Source organism: Gymnoscopelus microlampas (assembly GCF_963454915.1).
Source record: "Gymnoscopelus microlampas genome assembly, chromosome: 6".
Taxonomy (NCBI): domain Eukaryota; kingdom Metazoa; phylum Chordata; class Actinopteri; order Myctophiformes; family Myctophidae; genus Gymnoscopelus; species Gymnoscopelus microlampas.
Genome location: NC_139943.1, coordinates 54,687,774 through 54,711,495, shown reverse-complemented (window position 1 = coordinate 54,711,495; position 23,722 = coordinate 54,687,774). Strand labels below are relative to the sequence as shown.

Here is a 23,722-nt window from a genome sequence, read left to right as displayed (position 1 = left end):
GTTCTAATAAAGCTCCACCTCCTCTAGCCCTGGGCTGGTCCAGTGTGAGTGCAATCTCCCTAACGCTCTGCCAGGGGCTCGGCTCTGCTCATAGACAAACAATCCAACTGCCCTGCGAGGGCTCAAACTAAACAAAACTACTTCGCTACTCACCAAAACAAAGGCTGTTTTGTGTTGGTTCTACACGGTGGGAAGCCTCACAGCACCCCACCTTCTCTGTATAATACACTTTTTTTGGGGAAGAAAATGTAATATGTCCGCGAGACGGAAATGATTGTATTTACTCCACTGCGCATTCTACAGATCTGGTCAATATAGATTACCATTGGCCATATCTGTAGAGGGCGCAGTGGAATAAATAACATAATTTCCGTCTGGCAGACATATTTTATTTTCTGCCCAAAAAAGTGTATTATACATAGAAGGTGGAGTGCTGAGAGGCTTCCCACCTCCGAGAATAGACGTTCAACAACACAAAACAGCCTTTGTTTTGGTGATTAGCGAAGCAGTTTTGTTTATTTTTACTACAGTTAGAGCCCTCACAGGGCATTGGAATTATTTGTCTATAAGCAGAGCCGAGCAGCTGGCAGAGCGTTAGAGAGAAGTCACTAACGCTCCGGACCAGGGCTACTCCTCCTTTGTATCAGGAACTTCCTGCCTTTGGAAAACGTTGTTGCAAAGCTACTATAGATAGCTACGTAGCCTATATCTAGTGATAGACGTGTCGCTTCTATCTCGTCGTGGCAAGGCTTAATATGAATATGACCAACTATAAGCCAAGAGACACATGAAGGTATGTTGTAAAAACTAGCCAAAGTTCACATATAACGCTCGTCTGTCACACGTGTCTTGGCGCTACTTGTTCCCGTTTTTTGAAAATTATACATTTACAACCCGTACATCTACATAAACGTTCAGATTTCAAATATAACGTGCTGACCCCCCCCCCCGGCTACGGATGTTACAAGTTAAAGCGTTTGGGTTTAAGTACCCGTATCTTCCGTATTGTTCAATAAAAAGTGTTTTAATCCGATCACCGGCCATTTCTTGTTTATTTTTTATAATGTATCAGGGTGCAATACATCTCCCAACCGATAGGAGCGCGTAGTTGAAAGCATATGGAGTAAATTCGGAGAAAATGGCTGGCGATCGGATTAAAAAGCTTTTATTGAACAATATGGAAGAGATAGGGGTACTTAGACCCGGGCGTTTTCACTTGTTACATCCATGGCCATAAGGTCAGCACTTTATATTTGAAATCTGAACGTTTATGTAGATGTACAGGTTGTAAATGTAAAAAATAAAATAAAAAAGGAACAAGTAGCGCCATGACTGTATGTTTAAGGGCTAGTTGTAAACAAACACAGCAGCAGATATGACGTTTTTTTTAATGTACTTTGATCCCAACCTGAACTGACAGTCCAGTCAAAAGTGATCCTGAACACTTTGACACTCGTTGATCTACAGGAATAGCTGCTGCTAGGGCTCCTCAAGAAGTATTTATCCTGCCATCATCTCTACTAGTTGTAATATTGGACTTATTGGTGTTTGTGTGAAGATAGAGAACATGATGCTCTGTGTTCACCCATTGAGGGGGCTGGTGGATGAGAAGGTCACTGTACTGGTGAGGAACAACATGTCACCAGGTCAGTGGTGTGGAAAGTAACTAAGTACAAACTCAAGTACTTTACTGTACAGTTTAATTTACTGGAGTACTTCCAATTTTCAATGCTTTTCTACTCCACTACATCTCAGAGGCAAATATTGTACTTTTACTCCACTGCAATTATTTTAAAACTTCCGTTACTAGTTACTTTGTGGATTTTTATTGTTATTACAAAACATGCATTAACCACTTCAGCCGAATGCATGCTTAGGCTATAGGCGAAGCGACGCGTTGTGAGCTTGTAGATCTGCTGTTATCAAAGCATGTTCATACATTTGGAAACTTGTGAAATGGGACATTCTACAAAATGAGTACTTTGACTTTCAGTACTTAAGTATATTTTAATGCGATTACTTTTGTACTTTTACACAAGTGCATTTTGAATACCGGACTTTTGCTTGTAACAGAGTAATTCTACCTTGCAGTAATGATACTTTTACTTAAAGGAGGAGTTCACCCAAAAAATGACTTATTTTCTATCAATTGCACACCCCATGAAGCCTTGAATCCATGGATTTATTTTTTGTTTTTGTGGCATTCCTAAGCCAATAATAGTCTCCTACCGGCTAATGTATCCGGTAGGAGACACAAAGTAGATTATTTGTGTCTACTACCGGATACACACACGGTCATCAAAATATTGGCTTAGGAATGCCACAAAAACAAAAATAAATCCATGAATTCAAGGCTTCATGGGGTGTGCAATTGATAGAAAATAAGTCATTTTTTGGGTGAACTCCTCCTTTTAAGTACAAAATGTGAGTACTTTGTTCCACCACCGCACCAGGTCAACAGCTGACCTTACGCTCTCTGCTGCAGTCAGATGAAGGAGATTTCTGGGAGGCTTATGGTCATTACACCAGTGATGCTCGAGGAGATGTGAATGGTAGGCATTAAGACACGTAGGCTACATTATAAACATAACATTACATAACATTTCTTTTTAATGAATACAAGGTTATGAATAGGCTCTATGCACAGCAGCCATTTTGGAGTGAAATTGGGCCTCTTCTTACTTCCTTCACAGGTTTTTACCAATGATACTAATGAAGGCTCTGTTCCATTCGGGTCAAACAGAGTCAGGGTACTGTTGTGCATTTTAAAAGGTGTGTAACTCTGAGAGTGTACAAATGGAACCAAATGGACCCATTTGTACACTCTCAGAGTTATGGGGGTCCTTGAAATTAAAAGTCTGAGAACCACTGTGTTACATGAAATGGAACAACGCCTTAATTAGTATCATTGGCAAAACCTGTGAAGGAAGTAAAAAGAGGCCCAATTTCTTTCCAATATGGCTGCTGTGCATAGAGGGGTTCATCGCCATGCTGGCTTGAGGTGGACATTTTTGTCTAAATGCCATTTTTGCCACGGTCATACAAAATGAGTGGACAATAATATGACAATAAACACAAGAGCTAATAGCCCTGAATGACCATAACAGGTCTCTAACTCTGAGTGTGTTCAAATGGAACCAAATGAACCCTTACGGGTCCATTTGGTTCCATTTGTGCACTCTCAGAGTTATGGGGGTCCTTGAAAACGAATAAAACATTTGAGAACCACTAGTACTAGTTGGACTCCTGATGTGCCATACATAATGTCATAGTAAATAAGTGACCTACATATTCTGAAGAAAACCTGGACACTTGACGTTCAGTATTTAAGTCTTATGATCAAAATAAGAACATTATAATGGTGTGTAAAAAAAGAAAATCAAACATTTGCCACGGACAAGACCAAGTCTTTGCCGCTGACACATTTGCCCGTGTATTGATGACCCCTGAACTCATGCAATTGGGGCGGTTGTATTTTGTCTCCCTGCTCTTCTATTGAGACATTTAGATTGTGTCAAACGTCAGGTCTCACCTAGACACAGGATCTGACATGAATTTTGACCTGATGGTCAAGATTCAATTTCTCCCCTGAGCAAGCAGACAGACTCTATTAGCTCAATGGTGAAAATGCCGGCACTTGCGCAGGAAACCGGGTTCAAATCTGGGGTAGAGGAGAGGAATGTTACACAGTGCAGCTTTGAATTAAAAGCCACCAATTTGGTTTACGTAATGTGTGTCTTCTTTTCCTATCGAAACGGGATTTCTTCACAGTGATCATAAACAAACAATCTTATTTCATTGGATTCCTTCCATAGTTGTCAGTGATGCATGTTTGGGGGGAACCTATGAAGGGGTGGAACCCATGGGTCTGATCTGGAGCATGACACCCGTACCTGGCAGTAGAACTGGACTAAGGTAAGACAATTGAGTAATAATGCAATTCAATATAACCATGTAATCATATAATAATGAATTGGGCACAAATAAGGATAATTCCTTTTAACAGGTCGTTCATGAAAGTCCTTGCGGTCTTGTTTCCAATGAGAACCTGTGAGCAATTAGGGGTTAAGAGTCTTGCTCAGGGACAAAAACACATATGCTGGCCGGGCCTGGAATCGAACCTGGGGCAACCAGTGCCTCTGGCTCCCTAGGCGGGCTCACTAACCACTCAGCTATGGTATATACAAATACACAACCTATATATATATATATGAAGATACACATGAAGGCAAAACATGAAATAACATGGTTTACACACATCACATGTCTCACAAATAGACAGTGTGCCAATGTCTCCATGTTGTTTGTGGTACTGAACCTATTGGCTAATGTCCTTTGAAACCAGAATGAGTCCTTTAGCCAGAATATTTACATTAGATTTATTTTGTTTATTTATTTTTGTGTATTTTTAAGAAAAAGAAAGAAAGCTTTGAAGGTACTGTATTGACACATGCAGCCACAAACTATCACTTGCACTATGCAAATGTAGGTTACTAGTTTTAAAAACATATATTTTTATTGACGTTTTGTGACACACAGGACATACACTATCACACACATTCATACACATACACCGTTGCACGTGCATTATTATCAACAACAACAAAAAACATAATAATAATGATAATTAAATTAAAATAAATCACATTGTTTACACTTTCTTTACCATATGAAATATAGTTTTCAGTTTCCTTTTCTCTTAAGTAATGGTCTCCATAACATTCATGTTTGTTTCCCAAATCTGGACAAAATAATTCTGCTTACCCTAACGATATGTTAGTCTTTCCAGATGAATACAGTTCACAAGTTCCCTGTGCCACATCCTTAATGTTGGGGCAGCCGTGTTTTTCCAACATAGCGCTACAACTCTCATGGCTTGAAGAAGTCCAAAGTCCAAGATTTTAGCCTGGTTTGTTGTTTGTACAGAATTATGTGGATATATTCCAAGTATACAGAGTTTAGCACTTAGAGGAACTGTAGTTTTAAAGATTTCTGACAGAGTATGACCTCTTTCCAAAATATTTGTACTTAAGTTACTAGTTACTTTGTACATTTAGATTATTATTACAAAATATACATTAACCACTTCAGCCCTACATTCATTTCAGCCATTTGAAAATAGCCGATCTACAAGCTCACAATGTGTCGTGATGTGACGCATTGTGAACTTGTAAATCTGCTATTTTCTAAAGATTTGTGTACATTTTGAACATTTTGAAATGGGACACTGCATAATAGAGTACTTTTACTTTTGTACTTTAAGTATACTTTTGTACTTTTACTCAAGTCAATTTTGAATTCCGGACTTTTACTTGTAACAGAGTAGTTCTTCATTGCAGTATTGATACTTTTACTTAAGTTTTACTTAAAATTGAGTACTTTTTCCACCACTGACTGTAAGCTACTTGAAGTCTCCACAAGCTTGCTTTGTTGTAGCTTGACCGCAGTGTCAAGTGTGACAGTATAAAGTAGTGTCCAGCATGCTCTGAACCGAGACACCTGTCTCTTGTGTATCCCCCTGTCCTTTAGGTTTAGGAAGATGGACGTCCAGAAGCCCACGGTGATCACCATCTCACTGTACCAACACCATGTGAGTGAGGGCTTCAAGGAGCAGGCACCCCTGGCCAGTGTCGTCATAGAGCGCTGGTACATGGCTCCCGGTGTCCGGAGGGTTGATGTCACCGAGGGTGGCCTCACAGGAACCCTCTTCCTGCCACCAGGTATGTCGCACAGCAGCTGTGATTGGCCAGTAGTCACTTTGAGTGGCAGTTGGAGCAAACGCTCGCCCCCAAAACATGATTTACGATTCTGTCCTTATCGGTATATAACTCGACCAGCGCTGAGTAGGCTCAAGCGGACTTCGCAACGTTCGGCACGGCAACTCGCTCGCTTTAGCTCGGTTGGTGGTGCCTCTCGTGGCTCAAGTTCGCTTGAGACTGCGCGCTTCTGTCACGGTCCCAAACTATACTTTATTGGCCAAAAAAAAATTGTCCACGGTTGTCGGAAAAGAGTGACAGCAGCGGGATTCGATCACGATAGGTTGAGGTTGGCAGCCCAACACTTAATGAGGCACGCCACCAGACCAGTTTGAGAATTAGGTTTTTGGCCTGTATTAGACTGTGACAACCACAGATATAGAAACCTAGATACCTCATTGGCCTCTGCAGTTCATTGGAGCAACCTGTATCGCAAAACCTTTGTGCTTCCGCCCTCAGTCGCGTGCGTCACAGAAGGGGGCTTCCAGCAGGCCTAACCGAACGCCCCCTTCTGTGACGTTCAGTAGGCCTCTGATTGGCCTACCGAACGTCCCCTTCTGTGACGCACGCGACTGAGGGCGGAAGCTGGTGTGCGCCCGAGATACAGACGCCTCAGAGCCGGAGGAGGCGTCTACCTTTATATGTCTATGGTGACAACGCTTGCACTGTCCCCTCTGGGGGCGGAGTCCTTATTGCATTCAGCCAATCGCAAGGCGGCAGGGAAAAATTTCGCTGTAGAACAATGTCACGCATTTAGACTGCCTGGGACTGCTCCATGGGCTGGATCGCTGTTGTGTTGTTGTATGTTATTCCGGGTTTCTGTGTATTCCCCCGGGTCCTGCATTTCGCCCTGTGAGGTGTACCTCTGTTTGCATTATTATTATTAAGTAAAGTCGCTGTTAAACTGTCCTCCTTGGTTTCCCGCCTTTACTTTGAAGTTGAGTTGCTGCATATGGGTCCATAGACACCAGGGTCCCTGAAAACTATAGGCCATATGAGCACTATTTTCAAACAAATCGTGAAAAAAAAAAAAAGCAAAACATTTTAACAACACAAATCTGGTACGGGCGTCCCTGGCACAAAATATTTTAGATGGAAGGGGATCCATGGACAAATGCATATTCATTTGGGGGTCCTTGGCACGAAAATGTTTGAGAACCCCTGGTTTAAACAACATTTGGAAACAAGCCCAAATAAGCAACTACACTTTAGGAACAAGCCCAAAAACCCTGCAACCCGCAATGAACTACCAATAATTTATAAGCAACTTAACACAACAAACAAGCCCAAAGTCGCTTATAATAAGCAGGTATACATCAAATCAAGTCAAAATGTTTTTTTGACACACAAAGCACACATCAATGCGCAGGAAAATGTATTCTGCCCAAGCGATTACTTGACTGGTTTGTTGTTGTTGTTCTTTAAGGCCCTGGACCTTTCCCAGGCCTGTTGGACCTGTGGGGGGGAGGCGGGGGGAGGCCGGAGTACCGCTCTGCCCTGCTGGCCTCTCACGGCTACGCATCTCTCACCCTGGATTACATGGCTCCCAGAACCATCGGAGGCACGACCGCTCACGTGGGCAACGACTACTTTGAGGTATACTGTAGGTGTTTGCTCGTGAGAGCGTGTGCATGTGAGTGTTGTGTGTTTATGTAAACATCAGTGCTTAACCCATTAAGACTGGGAACGCATCTGTGTGTTATTTTTTAGATTTCTCTGGCTATTCAAAAATAGCCGATCTACAAGCTCATAACGCGGCTCAGAGTGCCGTGCTATGAGCTTGTAGATCTGCTATTTCAAAAAAAAAATGAGAATGTGTGCAGATCTTTGAATATATATATATTTTAAAGTGAACATTTTTAACTCAAATCTTTTCTTTTAAATCCTAACGTAACTAAGTTTGTTGGAGAAAATGGAGAATATCAGTGGTTCTCAATGATATATGTATTTGTCTGTGAACACCCTCCATCTCAAAATATGTTGTTCCAGGGACCCCAAAAGCTATTTATTACTAATTCAGCCTTCACATTTTCCCCACATGCCCCTTCCTGCAATAATAAAGGACCCCAGGACGAAATTAAACTGAGTTAGGTTTGTAAATCTTACCCAAAAAACACTTAATTATTCACTGTTTGCGGGTGGTCTGATTGAGTCCTACGCTAGTTGCGGAGCGCTCCGCCTCCCCCTCACGTCAAAACAGTTGTCGATGTTTACAACTTGATGAGAAGACGTGGAAATATCCTTATGGAACGAGAGAGAGATAGAGAGAGATAGAGAGAGAGAGACAGAGAGGAAAAAAACACCATGAGAGTAAATTGACAAATGATAAGGCAAATGTCTGTTCTCTCCTCCCCTGTAATTAAATAACAGCCTACGCCGATGTGCATCTGTCTCTGGGTGTGTTGCCGAGCTGGCCTTGTTGTGAAAGTTGTGATTCTTTAATTAGATTAAATTAGATAAAATTAGATTAGTGTCTTTAACCCATTTAGACCTGAGGCCGATTTTTCTGAAAAAACGTACTTAGTACAAAAAAAGTACAAAAACAATATGTTGCTATATACTGTACATAGCAACAACTACCCCAAAAGGCGTTTCCGGATTGAAAGGTATAGTTACGTTTAGGGGTTCCCTAAATTGGTGCCAGCGTTTTATTAAAACAGATTACGTTGAGTGCCAAAGATCTCACCGTTTGTAACGCTGTGCTGTTTATAGCTGTGGACTCCACGGCGAGCACCCACACGCAAACAATGGGCGCGTGCATGACGATCGATGGTCCTGGCTAACGCTTGGAACAATAACATCTCTCACGCGAGTCGCCATTACGGAGTAATCGGCCATCGAAAATGACTCGTTTTCCCCAATGTAAAACTTTAAGGAGATACAGAGGTTTTTATCAAGGAGATAGAACGGGAGTGGACGGGGAGCCATGTTTTTTGGCACGGTGATCCATCTATCCCTTGCTTCTCAGAGTCACCGTGGGTGATTCCAGAGCTGCGCTAGCCCCCCCCCCTTGTGGAAAAAACTAAAAGACTGATAACAGGGTTTTTACCGTGTCCGGCACCTAAGCGCTATTCTCTGAAAACACATTTTTTACTGTGTTTGTCACCCGATGTGTTAAGGGGAGATCATATTGCTCATTAAGTATAAGTAATTAGTTGTCAGCTGCAGTCTGTGGAACCCACAGCACTGCGGGTTTCAATTCAGCCATTTCATCAAGGACTAATTACAAATACTAGGTGAATGCAAGGAAGAGCAGAGTTTGGAAACAGTCACAGTACAAATGACTGCAGTTGAGAACCACTGATTCAATATCATTGTTACATGATGTTCTTGTCTTATATGAAGTACTGTGGTGTTTCTCTCCCGTCTTTCTCCTCAGACTGCATTCACGTTCCTTGAAGAGCATCCTAAGGTGTGCAGTGACAGGATTGCCATGATGGGCTTGTCCTTCGGGACCACTGTGATGTTGGGAATGGCTGTGTACTCCACAGTTATAAAGGTACATGGATGTGTAGAATGGCTGTGTACTCCACAGTTATAAAGGTATATGGATGTGTAGAATGGCTGTGTACTCCACAGTCATAAATGTGTCTCATGTTTGTTGCTCTAAATTGGGTATTAATGTGCCATGGTGCTGTACAGCAGTGGTTTTCAACCCTTTTCATATCAAGGTCCATTATTTATTCGGCATTTGAGCCACAGACCACCATTTGATGAGACTTAGACTCCGACCCAATACTTAGAATATTTGTTATCGTTGGATAAGATTTTGTCCACAATTCCATGCTGTGTTAGTATGTTGGTACCATAGGAGAGGTAATAACAGTATTTAATTAAGTATTTTGCAGATGTTTATCAATAATTTAACTCTTGAGCGTAAAATGAAACCAAATCGACCGGTGACGGTCCATTTGGTTTCATTGTACGCTCTCAAAGAGTTAAAAATCTATAAGGGTCCATTTGGTTACCAACTCTCCATCATTTAATTTTTTAATAAAAAATCTCCATGAATTCAATGCTTCATGGGGTGTGTAATTGAAAAAGTGCTCCTCGGAGCACAGGTCTCCAGGTCAGGTCAGGTAGAATCGGCCTCCTGGTGGCACTATAACAGGCCCATGTGAAAAATTTGAAAGATTTGGGGCAGAGGTTCGGAATTGGCATCCAGGGAGTGTGTGTGTGCACAGTTTTGCTGCGATCAGGCCAACGGTGCCGGAGATTAGCTGTTCACAGACAGAAGGACGGACGGACAGGGTGCAAAACGTACTCTCTCGCCAGGCCTTCGGCCTGGCGGAGACGATAAGTTATTTTTTGGGACTACTCCTTTAACCATTGTTTTAGTTGTGTTTGAAAGGTACACAGGTAGGGGCTTTTCCCTTAGAGTGGCTGGGAGGCTATTCCATCGTACGCTGCCCTTGATGGAGAGGACATTCTGTCTCGCGTAGCCAGACAACTATTCCACAATCTCTGAATGCTATATAGAGTCTGGAACTACACCTCCTGAAATCCGAACACAGAAGCTGGCATCTGTTCGTCATTTCCGTTTACGGAAATATATAAAAAAATATCTTTACATTTTATTTTCTTATTTCCTTTTCGGCTAAGCAGCAAGCTATTATGCTTAAATTATACATGGGCAACTGGTGACCCGTGGGCCACATGCGGCCCCCACCGTCACTTAATGCGGCCCACAGGTTAATATCGGAATAGTGATATATTATTGATTTCAGCTGTTACAATTCCAAACATGCAAACATGATCCGCATGAATTACTTTAGTCTATATTAGTAGCTTAATTCAATTCACTTCATATTAAAGTGTCAAATCACAACAAGTTGTCTCAAGACACTTTACATGTAGAGAAGAGACCCGACATCCCACCCTGAGCAAGCAATTCTGCGACAGTGGCAACGAAAAACTCCCGCTTAACTGGAAGAAACGTCAGGCAGACCCTAGGCTCTAGGGTGGCGGCCTTCTGCCTCGACCGTGTCGGGGGAAAGAAGAGAGAGAGAGGGAGAGACAGAAAGAGATACAGTGCAAATAGTAACAATAACAATAGTAGCACATATAATAGTGTAAGATAGTATGATAATATAATATAGTACAGCAATAATGTGTATGCAGTATATAATGGTATAATATAAGAATGTTAAGATAATATACAGTATAGTGTAGTGGTATAGTGTAGTGTAGTAGAAATCCACGGTCGTGCTCCATGGAGAGGCCCAGTCCGCAGTCACAGTCTTGGACCGCAGCTGGGGGTCCGTAGTGACAGTCCATGGACCTGCGACGTGGCAAATAAAAGAAACTCCGGGGAGCGGGTCCCTGGTTGTAGAATTAGTGGCAGGCCTTACTAGAGCGTGAATCCGTACAGAGTTAATTACGATTGTACCAATGGGACGCAAACCCACACAACCAAAGGGAGGACGAGAAGAGAGAGGACGAGAGGAGAGAGGAGAAAGGGGGGAGGTGGGGAGGGGAGGGGAGAGAGGATGACTATAGGGTGACTGAGTCTATACACTTCGGCTATAGGCTTTATCATAGAGAAAGGTTTTTAGTCTAGTCTTAAATATACAGAGTGTGTCTGCTTCACAGACTGAGACTGGGAGAATGTTCCACAGCTGAGGTGCCTGAAACTTAAATGCTCTGCCTCCTGTTCTAACTTTTTTGGGGTTTCCTGGAGCCGTAAGCATTTTTTCATACTGTGAACGCAATGGTGTTCTGGCTGGTTTATAGGGCTCGATGAGTTCTTTGAGATATACTGGTGCCTGTCCATTGAGAGCCTTGTATGTGAGGAGGAGAACTTTAAACTCTATTCTGTATTTAACCGTGAGCCAGTGCAAAGAGGCCAATGAAGGGGTGATATGATCTCTTCTTCTGGTTCCTGTCAGTATGCGCGCAGCGGCATTTTGGACTAGCTGCAGGCTATTTAGGGACTTACTTGGGCAGCCTGATAATAAAGCGTTGCAATAGTCCAGCCTAGAAGTAACAAATGCGTGGACAAGTTTTTCTGCATCATTTTGGGACAGAATGTGCCTAACTTTTGCAATAGTACGCAGGTGAAAAAAGGCATTTCTTGAAATTTGTTTTATGTGGGACTGATAGGACATATCTTGGTCAAACGTGACTCCCAGATTCTTTACAGTGGCCCTGGAGGTCAAGGTAATACCATCTAGGGTAAAATTTCCATTGGCTAATTTATCTCTGAGGTGCTTTGGGCCAAGTACAATAACTTCAGTTTTGTCCGAGTTGAGGAGTAGGTAATTACGGGTCATCCAACTCTTAGACTGAAAGAACGAGCCCAATCGATGGTCTTGAAGGGCGCATCCAAACCCAGACGCTGGATTCCAACGCCGCTTCCTATTGCTTCACCAATCTATGTCCCCAACCGGGGTCAGGACCTCTTTAAGTAATCTAGTTGGGACTGGATCCAAGAGACAGGTCATTGGTTTGGAAGATGTGATCATTAAAGTGAATTCGGAGAGCTCGACCGGGGAGAAACTGTCCAAATATACCCTGTGTCGTACAGCCACTTCTGAGGATACTACATCGGCGGGTGGTCCAGTAGGGGCTGAGAGTAGTAGGTTATCAATACTATCTCTGATAGTATTGATTTTACCATTGAAAAAAATCATGAAATCATTGCTGCTAAGGGATATAGGGATACGTGGATCAGTAGAGTCATGACTTTTTGTCAATTTGGCTAGAGTGTCAAAAAGGAACCTATGGTTGTTTTTGTTTTCCTCTATTAAAGATGAATAATAGGTGGCTCTGGCATTGCAGAGAGCCTTGCTATATATTTTAAGGCTGTTCTGCCAGGCTATACAGGATTCTTTCTGTTTGGTTGAACGCCATATCCTTTCAAGCTTACGTGACGTTCGCTTGAGATTTTTAGTTCCAGAGTTATACCATGGGGCTAGCCTCTGTTGCTTTATTACCCTCTTTCTTCAAAGGAGCAACAGAGTCAAGCGTTGTCTGAAGGGAGCCTGTGACACTGTCAACAAGGTGATCAACCTGAGAGGGGCTATAAGTGTAGAGATCTTCAATTGTGTTGGAATATACTACTGTAAGTTGATGGCTGATGGTATTGCTTCCTTAAATTTGCCCACAGCACTATCAGATAGATTTCTACCAAATACATTTTTGTCCAATGGTGAGTAATCAATTAATGTAAAATCAAAGGTTATCAAATAGTGGTCGGAGAGGTTCTCATTATATGGGAAGACTATGAGATGTTCAATTTCAATACCATAGACTAAAACAAGGTCGAGGGTATGGTTGAACTTGTGAGTAGGTTTATCTACACACTGAGAGAAACCGATTGACTCAATTAATGTAATAAACGCTTTACTGAGGCTATCGGTTACTACATCCACGTGGATATTCATGTCAGCAGCCAAAATGATTCTATCAGAGTCTAGGACTAGACGTGATAGAAACTCTGAGAATTCAGATAGAAATTCTGTGTAGGCCCCAGGAGGGCGTACACTGTAACAAATAATAAAGGCTGTAATGATTTCCAGTTTGGGTGCGAAAGAGTGAGAACCAGACTTTCAAACGTTTTGTAAGTCAGCCTGGGTCTGGGGCTGATTATTAAGCTTGAGTTGAATATGGCTGCAACTCCACCTCCAATCTGGCCGGTGTCTCGAGGAATATGAGCATTTGTGTGACTTGGTGGGGTGGCTGTATTTAGACAGACGTATTCTTGCTCACCCAGCCATGTTTCGGTAAGACAAAGTAGATCAAGATGGTTGTCTGATATGATTTCATTTACCAATACACCTTTATTGCGTAGAGATCTAATGTTCAGGAGTCCACATTTAATAATTTTGTTTTGTGGCACTACTGCATTCATTTTGATCTGTGCCAAGTTTTTATGCACAGCTCCTCGAACCCTTGGTTTCACATGCCTTAATGACTAGTATTCAAATTCTATTGTCTTTTTTATGTCCAATGTATTTGTATTTAAGTTCATAAAGTTAAAATAACTATACAGTAACTTTGCATTTGAAATTAAATAAAATTGTTACTTTTCAGGATTGTAATAGAAAAAAAAGAGGATTTCAATTCAAAAATAGCAAAAATAGCAGATCTACAAGCTCAAAACGCGTCGCAGTGCGGCACGTTTTGAGCTTGTAGATCGGCTATTTTTGATACTTTTGTGTGACATAGATTGGCGAAGTACGGCATTAATCTACGAAAAAGTTAAAATACGGAGATAAGAGGTGTCTGCTCGACAGTATATGCAATGTGGCCCTCTGGAGTGAGTGTGGAAATATAGTGGCCCTCTCCATCATCAAAGTTGCATCACCCCTGGCGCAAATGATTTTGATTTATATTAGGATACATTCGCGCGACTGTAGTGTGGAGGAGGCTTCAAATCAGCTTTATTGCTTGCTCATGATCAGAGCTTTCGTGCTCCAGACTGTATGTCAGACTGTACCGGAAGCATTTGAAAAGTGTGGGAGGCAACAGTCTGGCCACGCTAGACTAGTCCAACAGTGGTCTGCCTACGATGGACCTCACAGTCCCCTCTGGTGTCTGACCTAGTGCCACGTCCTGAACAGGCTAAATAGGGTTTGTGAGTGTGTGCGTGCGCGCGTGTCCATTGTGTGGCTGCTTACTGTACCTTACTGGACCTGTTTCTAGTTTCTGCTATAGCTCAGAGATGTACGGTGAAGTGAACTTTATGAATCATGCCTTCATTATTTATGTGTTTATATGTTTTCTTCCAGCCCAGGTGTTTGGTGAGTGTGAGTGGGAGTCATGTCCAGCCTGTCAGAGGAACCCTCTCTGAAATCCTTCATGAATATAATAAGTATGCTGTTTCAAACTGCTTTTCTATCAAATAACGTATTCTATGCTGCAGAAAGTCTGCTGCATGCCATAAGATAACACACCAGAAACAACAGCCACATGCACAGCATTAGCAAAATATAAGTGAGTTAGTGCATGAGTGCTGTGGCGATTGCCCAAATTAAAACTATAACATACATTAATGCTTTGGTTCTCAAAGTGGGGTCCGAGGATCCCCAGGGGTTCTTGGGGGGGTTCCAGGGGGTCCCCAGCAAAAGTAGTTAATATAGTGTCAGAATGATTTGAAACACTTTAACCATATGTTATACTTTGGCTATTCCAAAATAGCAGATATACAAGCTCAGGGCTTGTAGATCTACTATTTTTGAAACATTTTGAAAATGTGTGCAAATCATGGAATATGATTATATATGTTATAAAGCGAACATATTTTACTCAAATATTTGCTTCTGGAGTTCCCTGGCACAAAATATTTTTGAGATGGGGGTCCGCAGCCAAATGAATATCACTTTTTTGGGTCAGTCAAACCGGTGTTGCCTGTCTCTTTCTCATTGTAGCCTACTGCTGCGCAGTGCTGGTGGCCAGAGAAAGTAATGTTCCTTGTTTGGTACCGTGGGCAACTGGAAGATGTTATAGAATTGGGGGCAGGACATAAAAAAAATTATGAAGTGGATGCAAAAAAATGTATATGCCCCTGAACTCAGGAAGCATCACCATGAAAAGGTCAAAAATACCACTACAGCTACCTAAAAACTACTGTTTTTATAAGAGCCAGGGCATTGCAGTGCCTGATCTGTCTTGTGCTAAATAGCAATTGTTATCACACTTTCAACTGTTCCTGTGACTTCAGGACCTGAACTGACTTACTACAGACGTTGTGTAACCAAAGTTTGTCCAACTAGGAATGCCAAGAACACACGTGTTGACGATGAGGATCGAGTTATCTGGCACGATCTGCTTCTGCCCATTCCAACGGACCCCTCCAAGAAAGTGGATGTAAGTATGTGTTTGGGACACATCTCCGCCTTTGGTCACACTGAATTAACCCATTAAGACCTGAGACCGATTCTACAAATGTCTTCTAAATCCTAACAGTATTCTGAAAAATGTATGTTGCTGTAACAGTGGTTCTCAAACTTTTTCATGTCAAGGACCCCCGAAATTATACATATTTGTCCGCCGACCCCCATCTCAAAATATTTTGTTCCAGGGACCCCCAGAAGCAAAGATTTGAGTAAAAAGATTTTGCCTAAAAAAATATATTATATTCAAAGATTTGCACACATTTTCAAGACTTTTCAAAAATAGCCGATATACAAGCTCATAGCGTGGCACAAAGTGACACGCTGTGAGCTTGTAGATCTGCTATTTTTGAATAGCCAACCAATGTGCTATATTCATATAGCCAAAATGCTTTCCCGGTTGTACATTTCCTTTTGGGAAATGTGGACTGTCTGATATGTTTGATTTATGTTTGATAATATAAATTTAACAATTTACCCTGGTGTCCCTAATTTGGGTATTTTTTCTGAATTTGTCAAAAATGTGCAAAAATAAATAAATCAAAATACATAAATAGTGAAAATAGCAGATCTACATGTCACAAAGCGTCGCGGTGTGACATTTTGTTATAGCTTGTAGATATGCTATTTGTGTTATTTGTTGAAGTATAGTTTATAGAGTTATTGTTGTTGTTTATTTTATTTTTTGTAAATTGAACCCTGACTGTATGTACCTCTTATAGTCCCAAAGGGACCCAGCTCTCATTCAATGCAAAACATTTCATGTACAGATGAGGTACAATGAGGAAAATGCTAGAGAGATAAACCCCGGCAATAAAGACTTGGACTGTTGCTGTATCCTAACAGGTTGGTCAGCTGCAGTGTCCTCTTCTACTGCTTGTGGGTGAGGATGACCAGAACTGGGCTTCTGCAGAATCAGCTGAAGATGTGAGTTCCCGACTTTTACATATTGTGTTATGATGGGATTAATCAGGGCTGAAATATGGATATAATGTGCTAAACTTAGCTTAGTTGCTTCTTTTGGGCTTGTTTTCATAGACATGGCTGCTTGTTTTCTCTTGCAAAATCTGGCAACACACTGATTACCTGCATTACACCTGCAGCCTGCTAGGGAGGAAGTGAATAGATATTGATATTGAATAGGCTCTATGCACAGCAGCCATATTGGAAAGAAATTGGGCTTCTTCTTACTTCCTTCACAGGTGTTACCAATGATACTAATGAAGGCTCTGTTCCATTCTGGTCAGGGTGCTGATATTGTGCATGTTGTTGGCTCAGTAGAAACACTCCATTTTGGTTCCCAAATGGCCGGGCTTCCAGCATGGACCCGTATTGTTATTCAGATTATTCCGTTTCTTCTGCCACTTTTGGCAGTTCTGGCTGAACCGTGCAGTCGCTTTTTATGAAACTCGGCCATATGATAGATGGTCATGAAAAACGATCAAGAAATAATTCTCACAATCTTTCGTCAAAAGGTGGCGCTATAGCACTCAATTGAAAAATGCCAACTTTGAACAGGTACAACTCATGCCCTGTTTCACCTACAGCCATGAAACTTCGATGCACACATGCGTCTCCTCATGCTGAACAACTTTCACACTCTGACTTTTGACCTCTGACCTTTAGATCTCCCACCATTTTGAATTATATGAAAAACAGTTAAAACCTATCTCCTGGGATTTTTGAGTAATCTGCACGAAACCTTTTACACATGAACTTTGGACCTATGCCAAAAAACGTTTGCAAAATATTTTCCAAGTGAAAAAATGAAGCTTTAATGAGCCAATGAATATTGCAGTTTTATGACAATTATTCATCTGCCCCTAACACATACATGCAGACTTACCATTCTTTGAAACTTTGCAGAAATGTAAAGGGCCATTCCAAATATCACTGAAACCAATCTTACTCCAATTGGTCAAACGGGGGCGCTATAGCAATTTTTTGAAAATTGAAACTTTAAACAGGCAAAAGTCATGCCTCGTTTGGCCGACAGCCATTAGACCTGCTTACACATGTGCCTTGACTAATGAGGAACACATCTATCACGTTGACCAGTAAGCACCGCCCTTAGATTGTCCGCAATCTTGAGCAGTTTGAAAAACACTTAAACCCAGGATTTTTCAGCTATTTGCGTGAAACTGTATGATCTGTGTGATCTCCTTTTTCACAGGTTCTTGTCTGTTGGTGGCTTCTCGCTTAAATGTGTGCCCCACAACCTGAAGGTCACCAGTTCAAGCCTCACTTGGTGCAGACTTCATCTAAGTTGCATTTCACACAACATGACTATCAATGAATACATCTGCAATTGTTAAAGATAACATGAAATACTTAATTGAGTGTTTTTTACATACAGCTGATCTACAATCTCACAACTTTTCAGATAGTAATGAGAGTATGTTTTTTCAATGTATAACATACTTCATTGTGAAAATAGCCGATGTACAATTTGACCACTTTTAATGGTTTGTGAGCTTGCAGATCGGCTACTTTCACTAGTTTTGGTTCTGAGGAGATGTACAATTTCTTCAATGGTAAATGGTTTGTGAACGAGTGATCTTAGTGTTAGTGAAACAGGGGCTTGGGTCATGACAGAAGGCAAGAGTTGGTGATCCTCAACAGACAATATCAGCCTGGACAAAGCTATAGCACTATAGGTAGTGTTGCAGCTACCTAAGCGTGCCTCACGACCGCAAGGTTGCCGGTTCAAGCCTCACTTGATGCAGACTCATTTAAGTTGAATTGCAAAAAACATGACTCAATCTATTCCGTTTCCATGGCTCTCTCTTCAATCTATTCCGTTTCTATCTTCAATCTATTCCGTTTTCATGTCTCTCTCTCTCTCTCTCTCTCTCTCTCTCTCTCTCTCTCTCTCTCTCTCTCTCTCTCTCTCTCTCTCTCTCTCTCTCTCTCTCTCTCTCTCTCTCTCTCTCTCTCTCTCTCTCTCTCTCTCTCTCTCTCTCTCTCTCTCTCTCTCTCTCTCTCTCTCTCTCTCTCTCTGAGGGTCGGCCATAGCTGAGTGGTTAGTGAGCCCGCCTAGGGAGCCAGAGGCTCTGGTTGCCCCAGGTACGATTCCAGGCCAGGTCAGCAAATGTGTCGATGAAATTTGTCCCTGAGCAAGACTCTTAACCCCTAATTGCTCACAGGCCCTCATTGGAAACAAGACCGCAAGGACTTTCATGAACTGACCTGTTAAAGAAATTATCATTTCTCTTTCTCTCTCCTGGCCCCGTATTATCGCTGCTTGCAGCTATATTTTTAGCTTGGGATTCTAACCTATTTAGACCTGAGATACGATTCTACAAATGTCTTCTAAATCCTATCAGTTTTCTATGTCAGTGGTTCTCAAACATTTTCACCTCAAGGACCCCCCCATCTAAAAATACTTGCTTGACAAAACATATATATTCAAAGATTTGCACAGATTTTCAAGATTTTTAAAAAATAGCAGATTTACAAGCTCGTAGCGCTGCTACGAGCTTGTACATCTGCTATTTTTGAACAGCCAAAGTATAACATATGACTAAAATCGAAAATGACACATGCGTTCACAGATTCAATGGGCAAAGCCATATTGATTATGCTGCCAGTGTGTGGTATTGTGGTCTTAACTCAACATATCAAACATACATTACAAACAGCAGAAATTAAATCATTTTAAAACTTCATCCTCGTATCAATTCTCATTTTGAGGAACTCGAATGGTGTATAGTAGATTAACGCGTCAGAGATTACTCACGCAAAATGTACTCCATGCTTGGCAAATTAATGTTACTCGAGTTAAGGGACATCCTTAACTCGAGTGCGGTTCAGCAGAACTGACTGAAATTTGTTGCTTTAAAAAACAATTTGTCTGCTTAATGGTTTTAGTATGTAAACCCTGTAATTTTATAATGAGGCCAATCTGCTGGTATGCTGCCTGTTTTAAATATTTAACTCACTGGTCAAACAGAGTCACGGTGTTGGCTCACTGGAAACACTCTGCTACACCAGTGCGTCTCAAAGTGTGGTCCAGGGACCCTCATGGTTCCTTGAGGGGGTTCCAAATGGACCCCATACGGGTGTGTAACTCTGAGAGTGTATAAATGGAACCAAATGGACCCTTATGGGTCCATTTGGTTCCATTTATAGACGGGTTTCCTGTTAGTAAACATGAGAGGAATATGACCGCGCAGAGGAGGGGGAAGCCTATGGGTGCGTTTGGAAATTACGCACCGGAGCACACTCGCCTATTAGTTTGTATTGGCCAGTGCGCTCACTGCCGCTCAGGGCTGTATTTTCGAACGCGCCTTACCCCCAGGCATGCGCAGATTGCGCATTCTGCTCTGTGATGACGTCGCTCGGAAACCCGTCTATACACTCTCAGAGTTATGGGGGACCTTGACATTTTAAAGTTTGAGAACCACTGTGCTACACTAAATGGAACAGAGCCTTCATTAGTATCATTGGTAACACCTGTGAAGGAAGTAAGGAAGAGGCCCAGTTTCTTTCCAAAATGGCTGCTCTGCATAGAGCCTATCGAGGAACCTAAATAAATAATGGCCCAAACTTTGAGGTGTGTTTTGAGATGTTCAAAGCACAGTTTGTTATTGAAAATACATGCTCTTCTTTCCCCATGCAGATGAAAGAGATGATGGAGAGGGCAGGCAACAGTCACCTGTTAACCGTCCTGTCTTACCCCGGCACAGGCCATCTGATCGAGCCCCCTCACAGCCCCCACACCCGCTCTAGTAACTTCATGTCAGGCGGCTTGAAGAAGAAAGGTAGGATCACGTTGTTCAGTCAGACACGCTTGTCAAGACGGAAAGCATTAATTGCAATGATATTGCGTTGTACTAGGCTCTATTCACAGAAGTCACATGAAGACATTCACAGGTGTTACCAATGATACTAATGAAGGCTCTGTTCCATTCTGGTCAAACAGAGTCAGGGTGCTAATATTGTGCATGTTGGCTCACTGGAAACACTCTGTTACACTGTTGGTCTACAGTTTTGGGGTCCAGGGACCCTCATGGGCTTCCAAATGGCCCCTTACAGGTGTGTAACTCTGAGAGTGTACAAATGGAACCAAATGGACCCGTAATGGTCCATTTGGTTCCATGTGTACACTCTCAGAGTTGTGGGAGTCGTGGAAACCACTGTGCTAGACTAAATGGAACAGAGCCTTCATTAGTATCATTGGTAACACCTGTGAAAGAAGTGATAATATGGCTGCTGTGCATAGAGCCTCTTGGCGGAGTCTCTCTGCTCCTATGATACTGCAAAATAAACCGTGCAAGCTCCATTTTACCCATGATAGATTCATTGATAATCTATATATTTTTTTATAACTTTTGGGAAAATGAAAAAAAAGAAAAAAGAAAAGAAATTAAAAAACGATTTGAAAAAACACAGTCTTCTCACGTATTAGAAGGACAATATCAGTCACCAGAACCAAGGATGGGTGTTTTCGATGAATCCGTCATGGTTAAAATGGAGTTTGAAGATACAATGGGTTTGTATAGGAACGGGGCGTGTCTGTTAAAATGAATATTGAATGTCTAAATACTGAATCAAGCAACTTAAAACTGTCTGAGGTGCTCTTTTAAGCCCGAGTAGACGTTAAAATGACCCCAAACATGTTTGAAAGTGAAATATCCCTTTTAAAGCCTCAATCTGTGATTTCTTCACCTAGTTGGCAGTAAGAAGAACAGCAGGAACAGTATTAATAAAACATTATAATGTCACACATTGTGTTCATCGTTTCGGAATCAGCGCTAGCGTGGGAGGCTCCTTTCATAATGTTTCACAAATCGCACATTAGGACTTGGCCATACAAACATTTTCAGTTTTGAGATTTTATTTTGCTTTAATCCATGCTCTATGCTCCATTTGTGTCCATTTGTCACTCAACTGTGTATACATACATGAACGTATACGGTGTCCGTCGTACGTATGCAGCAGAGTGTGGGTCTTATGCAAGTAATGGTAAAGAAATAGTCCCGAAATAGCGCTACACCGGCGTGTAAATACGCTGGAAACACTGCTCACCCCCGCGGACGAAGCAACATTTTTCAGATGGTCTCTGGCACATAGACTGTAAAAAATATGGACAGCGTTACGTCCATAGGCTACAGACCATAAATGAAGCCCATTTTTCAGCAATTTCAAACCCAATTTCTATATTGGGTCCGAAAAATGTACGCGGAAATGAATGCTATTGGTTGGGACCACAGCGGGGGGTGGGGAATTAATGTTGTTGGTTGTGTAGCTTGTCAATCAAATCATCACAAGGTAGCCACGCCCCTCCTCCAGTATACCCTACTTTATCATTAATTTGAAAATAAATGGGACCATCATTTACCAAAACGCATATCATGGTGATTGAAAGAAGACTTTAAACTAGCGACTAGAAGCATATAGTATTTATGACAATGTTTATTAAGGTAATAAAATCGAGTGTAAAGTTCGGCAAAAACCCGCTTGAATAGAGCCTAATAGGCCCAATGCACAGCAGCCATATTGGAAAGAAATTGGGCCTCTTCTTACTTCCTTCACAGGTGTTACCAATGATACTAATGAAGGCTCTGTTCCATTCTGGTCAGGGTGCTTATATTGTGCATGTTGGCTCACTAGAAACACTCCATTTTGGTTCCCAAATGGCCCCTTATGGTGGGTGTGTAACTCTGAGAGTGTACAAATGGAACCAAATGGACCTGTGAGGGTCCATTTGGTTCCATTTGTACACTCAGAGTTAAGGGGGTCCTTGAAAATAAGAGACCACTGTGCCACACTAAATGGAACAGAGCCTTAATTAGTAACATTGGTAACACCTGTGAAGGAAGTAAGGAAGGAGCCCAATTCATTCCCAATATGGCTGCTGTGCATAGAGCCTGTTGCTTCTGACACCAGCAGGGGTGAAACAGCGACACTACAGACCATTCATATGAACTATATAGCCTCAATTTACAACCCGGATGCTAGCCCCTTGCTCTGGCATCACGATAATAATTGTCCTCATGCTTGTTTCCATCGCAGTGGTAGTTCTATGGGGAGGGGAGACGAAGGCGCACAGTCATGCACAGGAAGATGCCTGGAACAAGACACTGCACTTCCTGGAGGAGAACCTTTATTGCAGCACAGACCTGAACACCTCTGTGCCTTCATCATGTCTGTGATGATGAAACAATGGACCTCCCCCCCAAAATAATCACATTTGAACTGGGGAAACCCCCCCCCCCCCCCCACACACACACACACACACACACACACACCCTTACAAGCACTTGGAATTGTAGGAGGTGAGGCATTACAATTAGTTTGACTCGGTTCACCAGATAAATATTGTGAAAATAGCCCAACTATTGTGAGGCGTTGTGAACTTGTAGATCGGCTACTAGTGATGCGCGGGTTGACCCGTAACCCGCGGCGCGGGTGGGTCGACTCAGAATTTCAGAGGCAATTATGCGGGCAGCGGGTCAGCCGCTCTCACACGCCAAAAAAATAAAATAAAATCACATGCTCTTGTTTTGTCTTTATTCCTAATAAGAATAAGAATAATAACAATAAAACAGTTTGAATACACTTGGGGATTATTTTTTAACCATGATTTTACAGAATTATAGGTACGACCCGCGGGGCTCAACCTGGCCGGCGGGTTGCGGGGCGGGTTGAGCCATAGATGTATATATGGGTTTGCGGGGCGGGTTGAGGGGGGTTGGGTTCCGTGGCAGGGCGGGGCAGGTCATGAAAAAACCCGACCCGCGCATCACTATCGGCTACTTTCCACAATTTTTGCTCTTTCTTAGGTAATATTTGACAATTTGGCCAATGTTTGACCGTTTTTTTATAGTACAGTTTGTTGGTTACTTTTGACGTAGTAATGGTCTTATTATTAGTTTATTTTATTCTATTTTAGAGGTATTAAAAAGGTCTTAAAAGTCCTAAAATACTGTATGTTGGTTTGTTTACTGTTGAGTGAGAAAACAATATTATTGTCATTAATGTCATTAAGCTAATCTTATGGGGTCCCGACCCCCAGTTTGGGAACCCTTGTTGTAGAGAATAGATGTCAATTACACAGAGACACAACAGACTATGCTCTTTATTATATAAATACAGAATCACACAGAATGAGTGAATCTTGTATGA

The 23,722-nt window shown here is 42.0% G+C and overlaps 1 protein-coding gene across 3 annotated transcripts; it reads left to right on the top strand.

The window, feature by feature from the left end:
* The first annotated feature begins 550 nt into the window (after positions 1-550).
* Positions 551-22,821, top strand: LOC311046525 (peroxisomal succinyl-coenzyme A thioesterase-like). Of its 3 annotated transcripts, none has more exons than XM_084058878.1 (12): positions 551-793; positions 1,559-1,646; positions 2,454-2,552; positions 3,816-3,915; positions 5,530-5,720; positions 7,183-7,352; positions 9,136-9,255; positions 14,489-14,571; positions 15,473-15,566; positions 16,439-16,519; positions 20,214-20,355; positions 22,610-22,821. In XM_084058878.1, exons 1-12 carry the CDS (start codon positions 788-790, stop codon positions 22,747-22,749), a joined length of 1,314 nt encoding a protein of 437 aa, XP_083915004.1. In that variant the 5' UTR covers positions 551-787; the 3' UTR covers positions 22,750-22,821. The 3 variants fall into 3 exon arrangements, with proteins under 3 accessions (XP_083915004.1, XP_083915005.1, XP_083915006.1); XM_084058879.1 differs by having other exon boundaries at positions 1,468-1,646; XM_084058880.1 differs by lacking the exon at positions 1,559-1,646.
* The last annotated feature ends 901 nt before the right edge of the window (positions 22,822-23,722 follow it).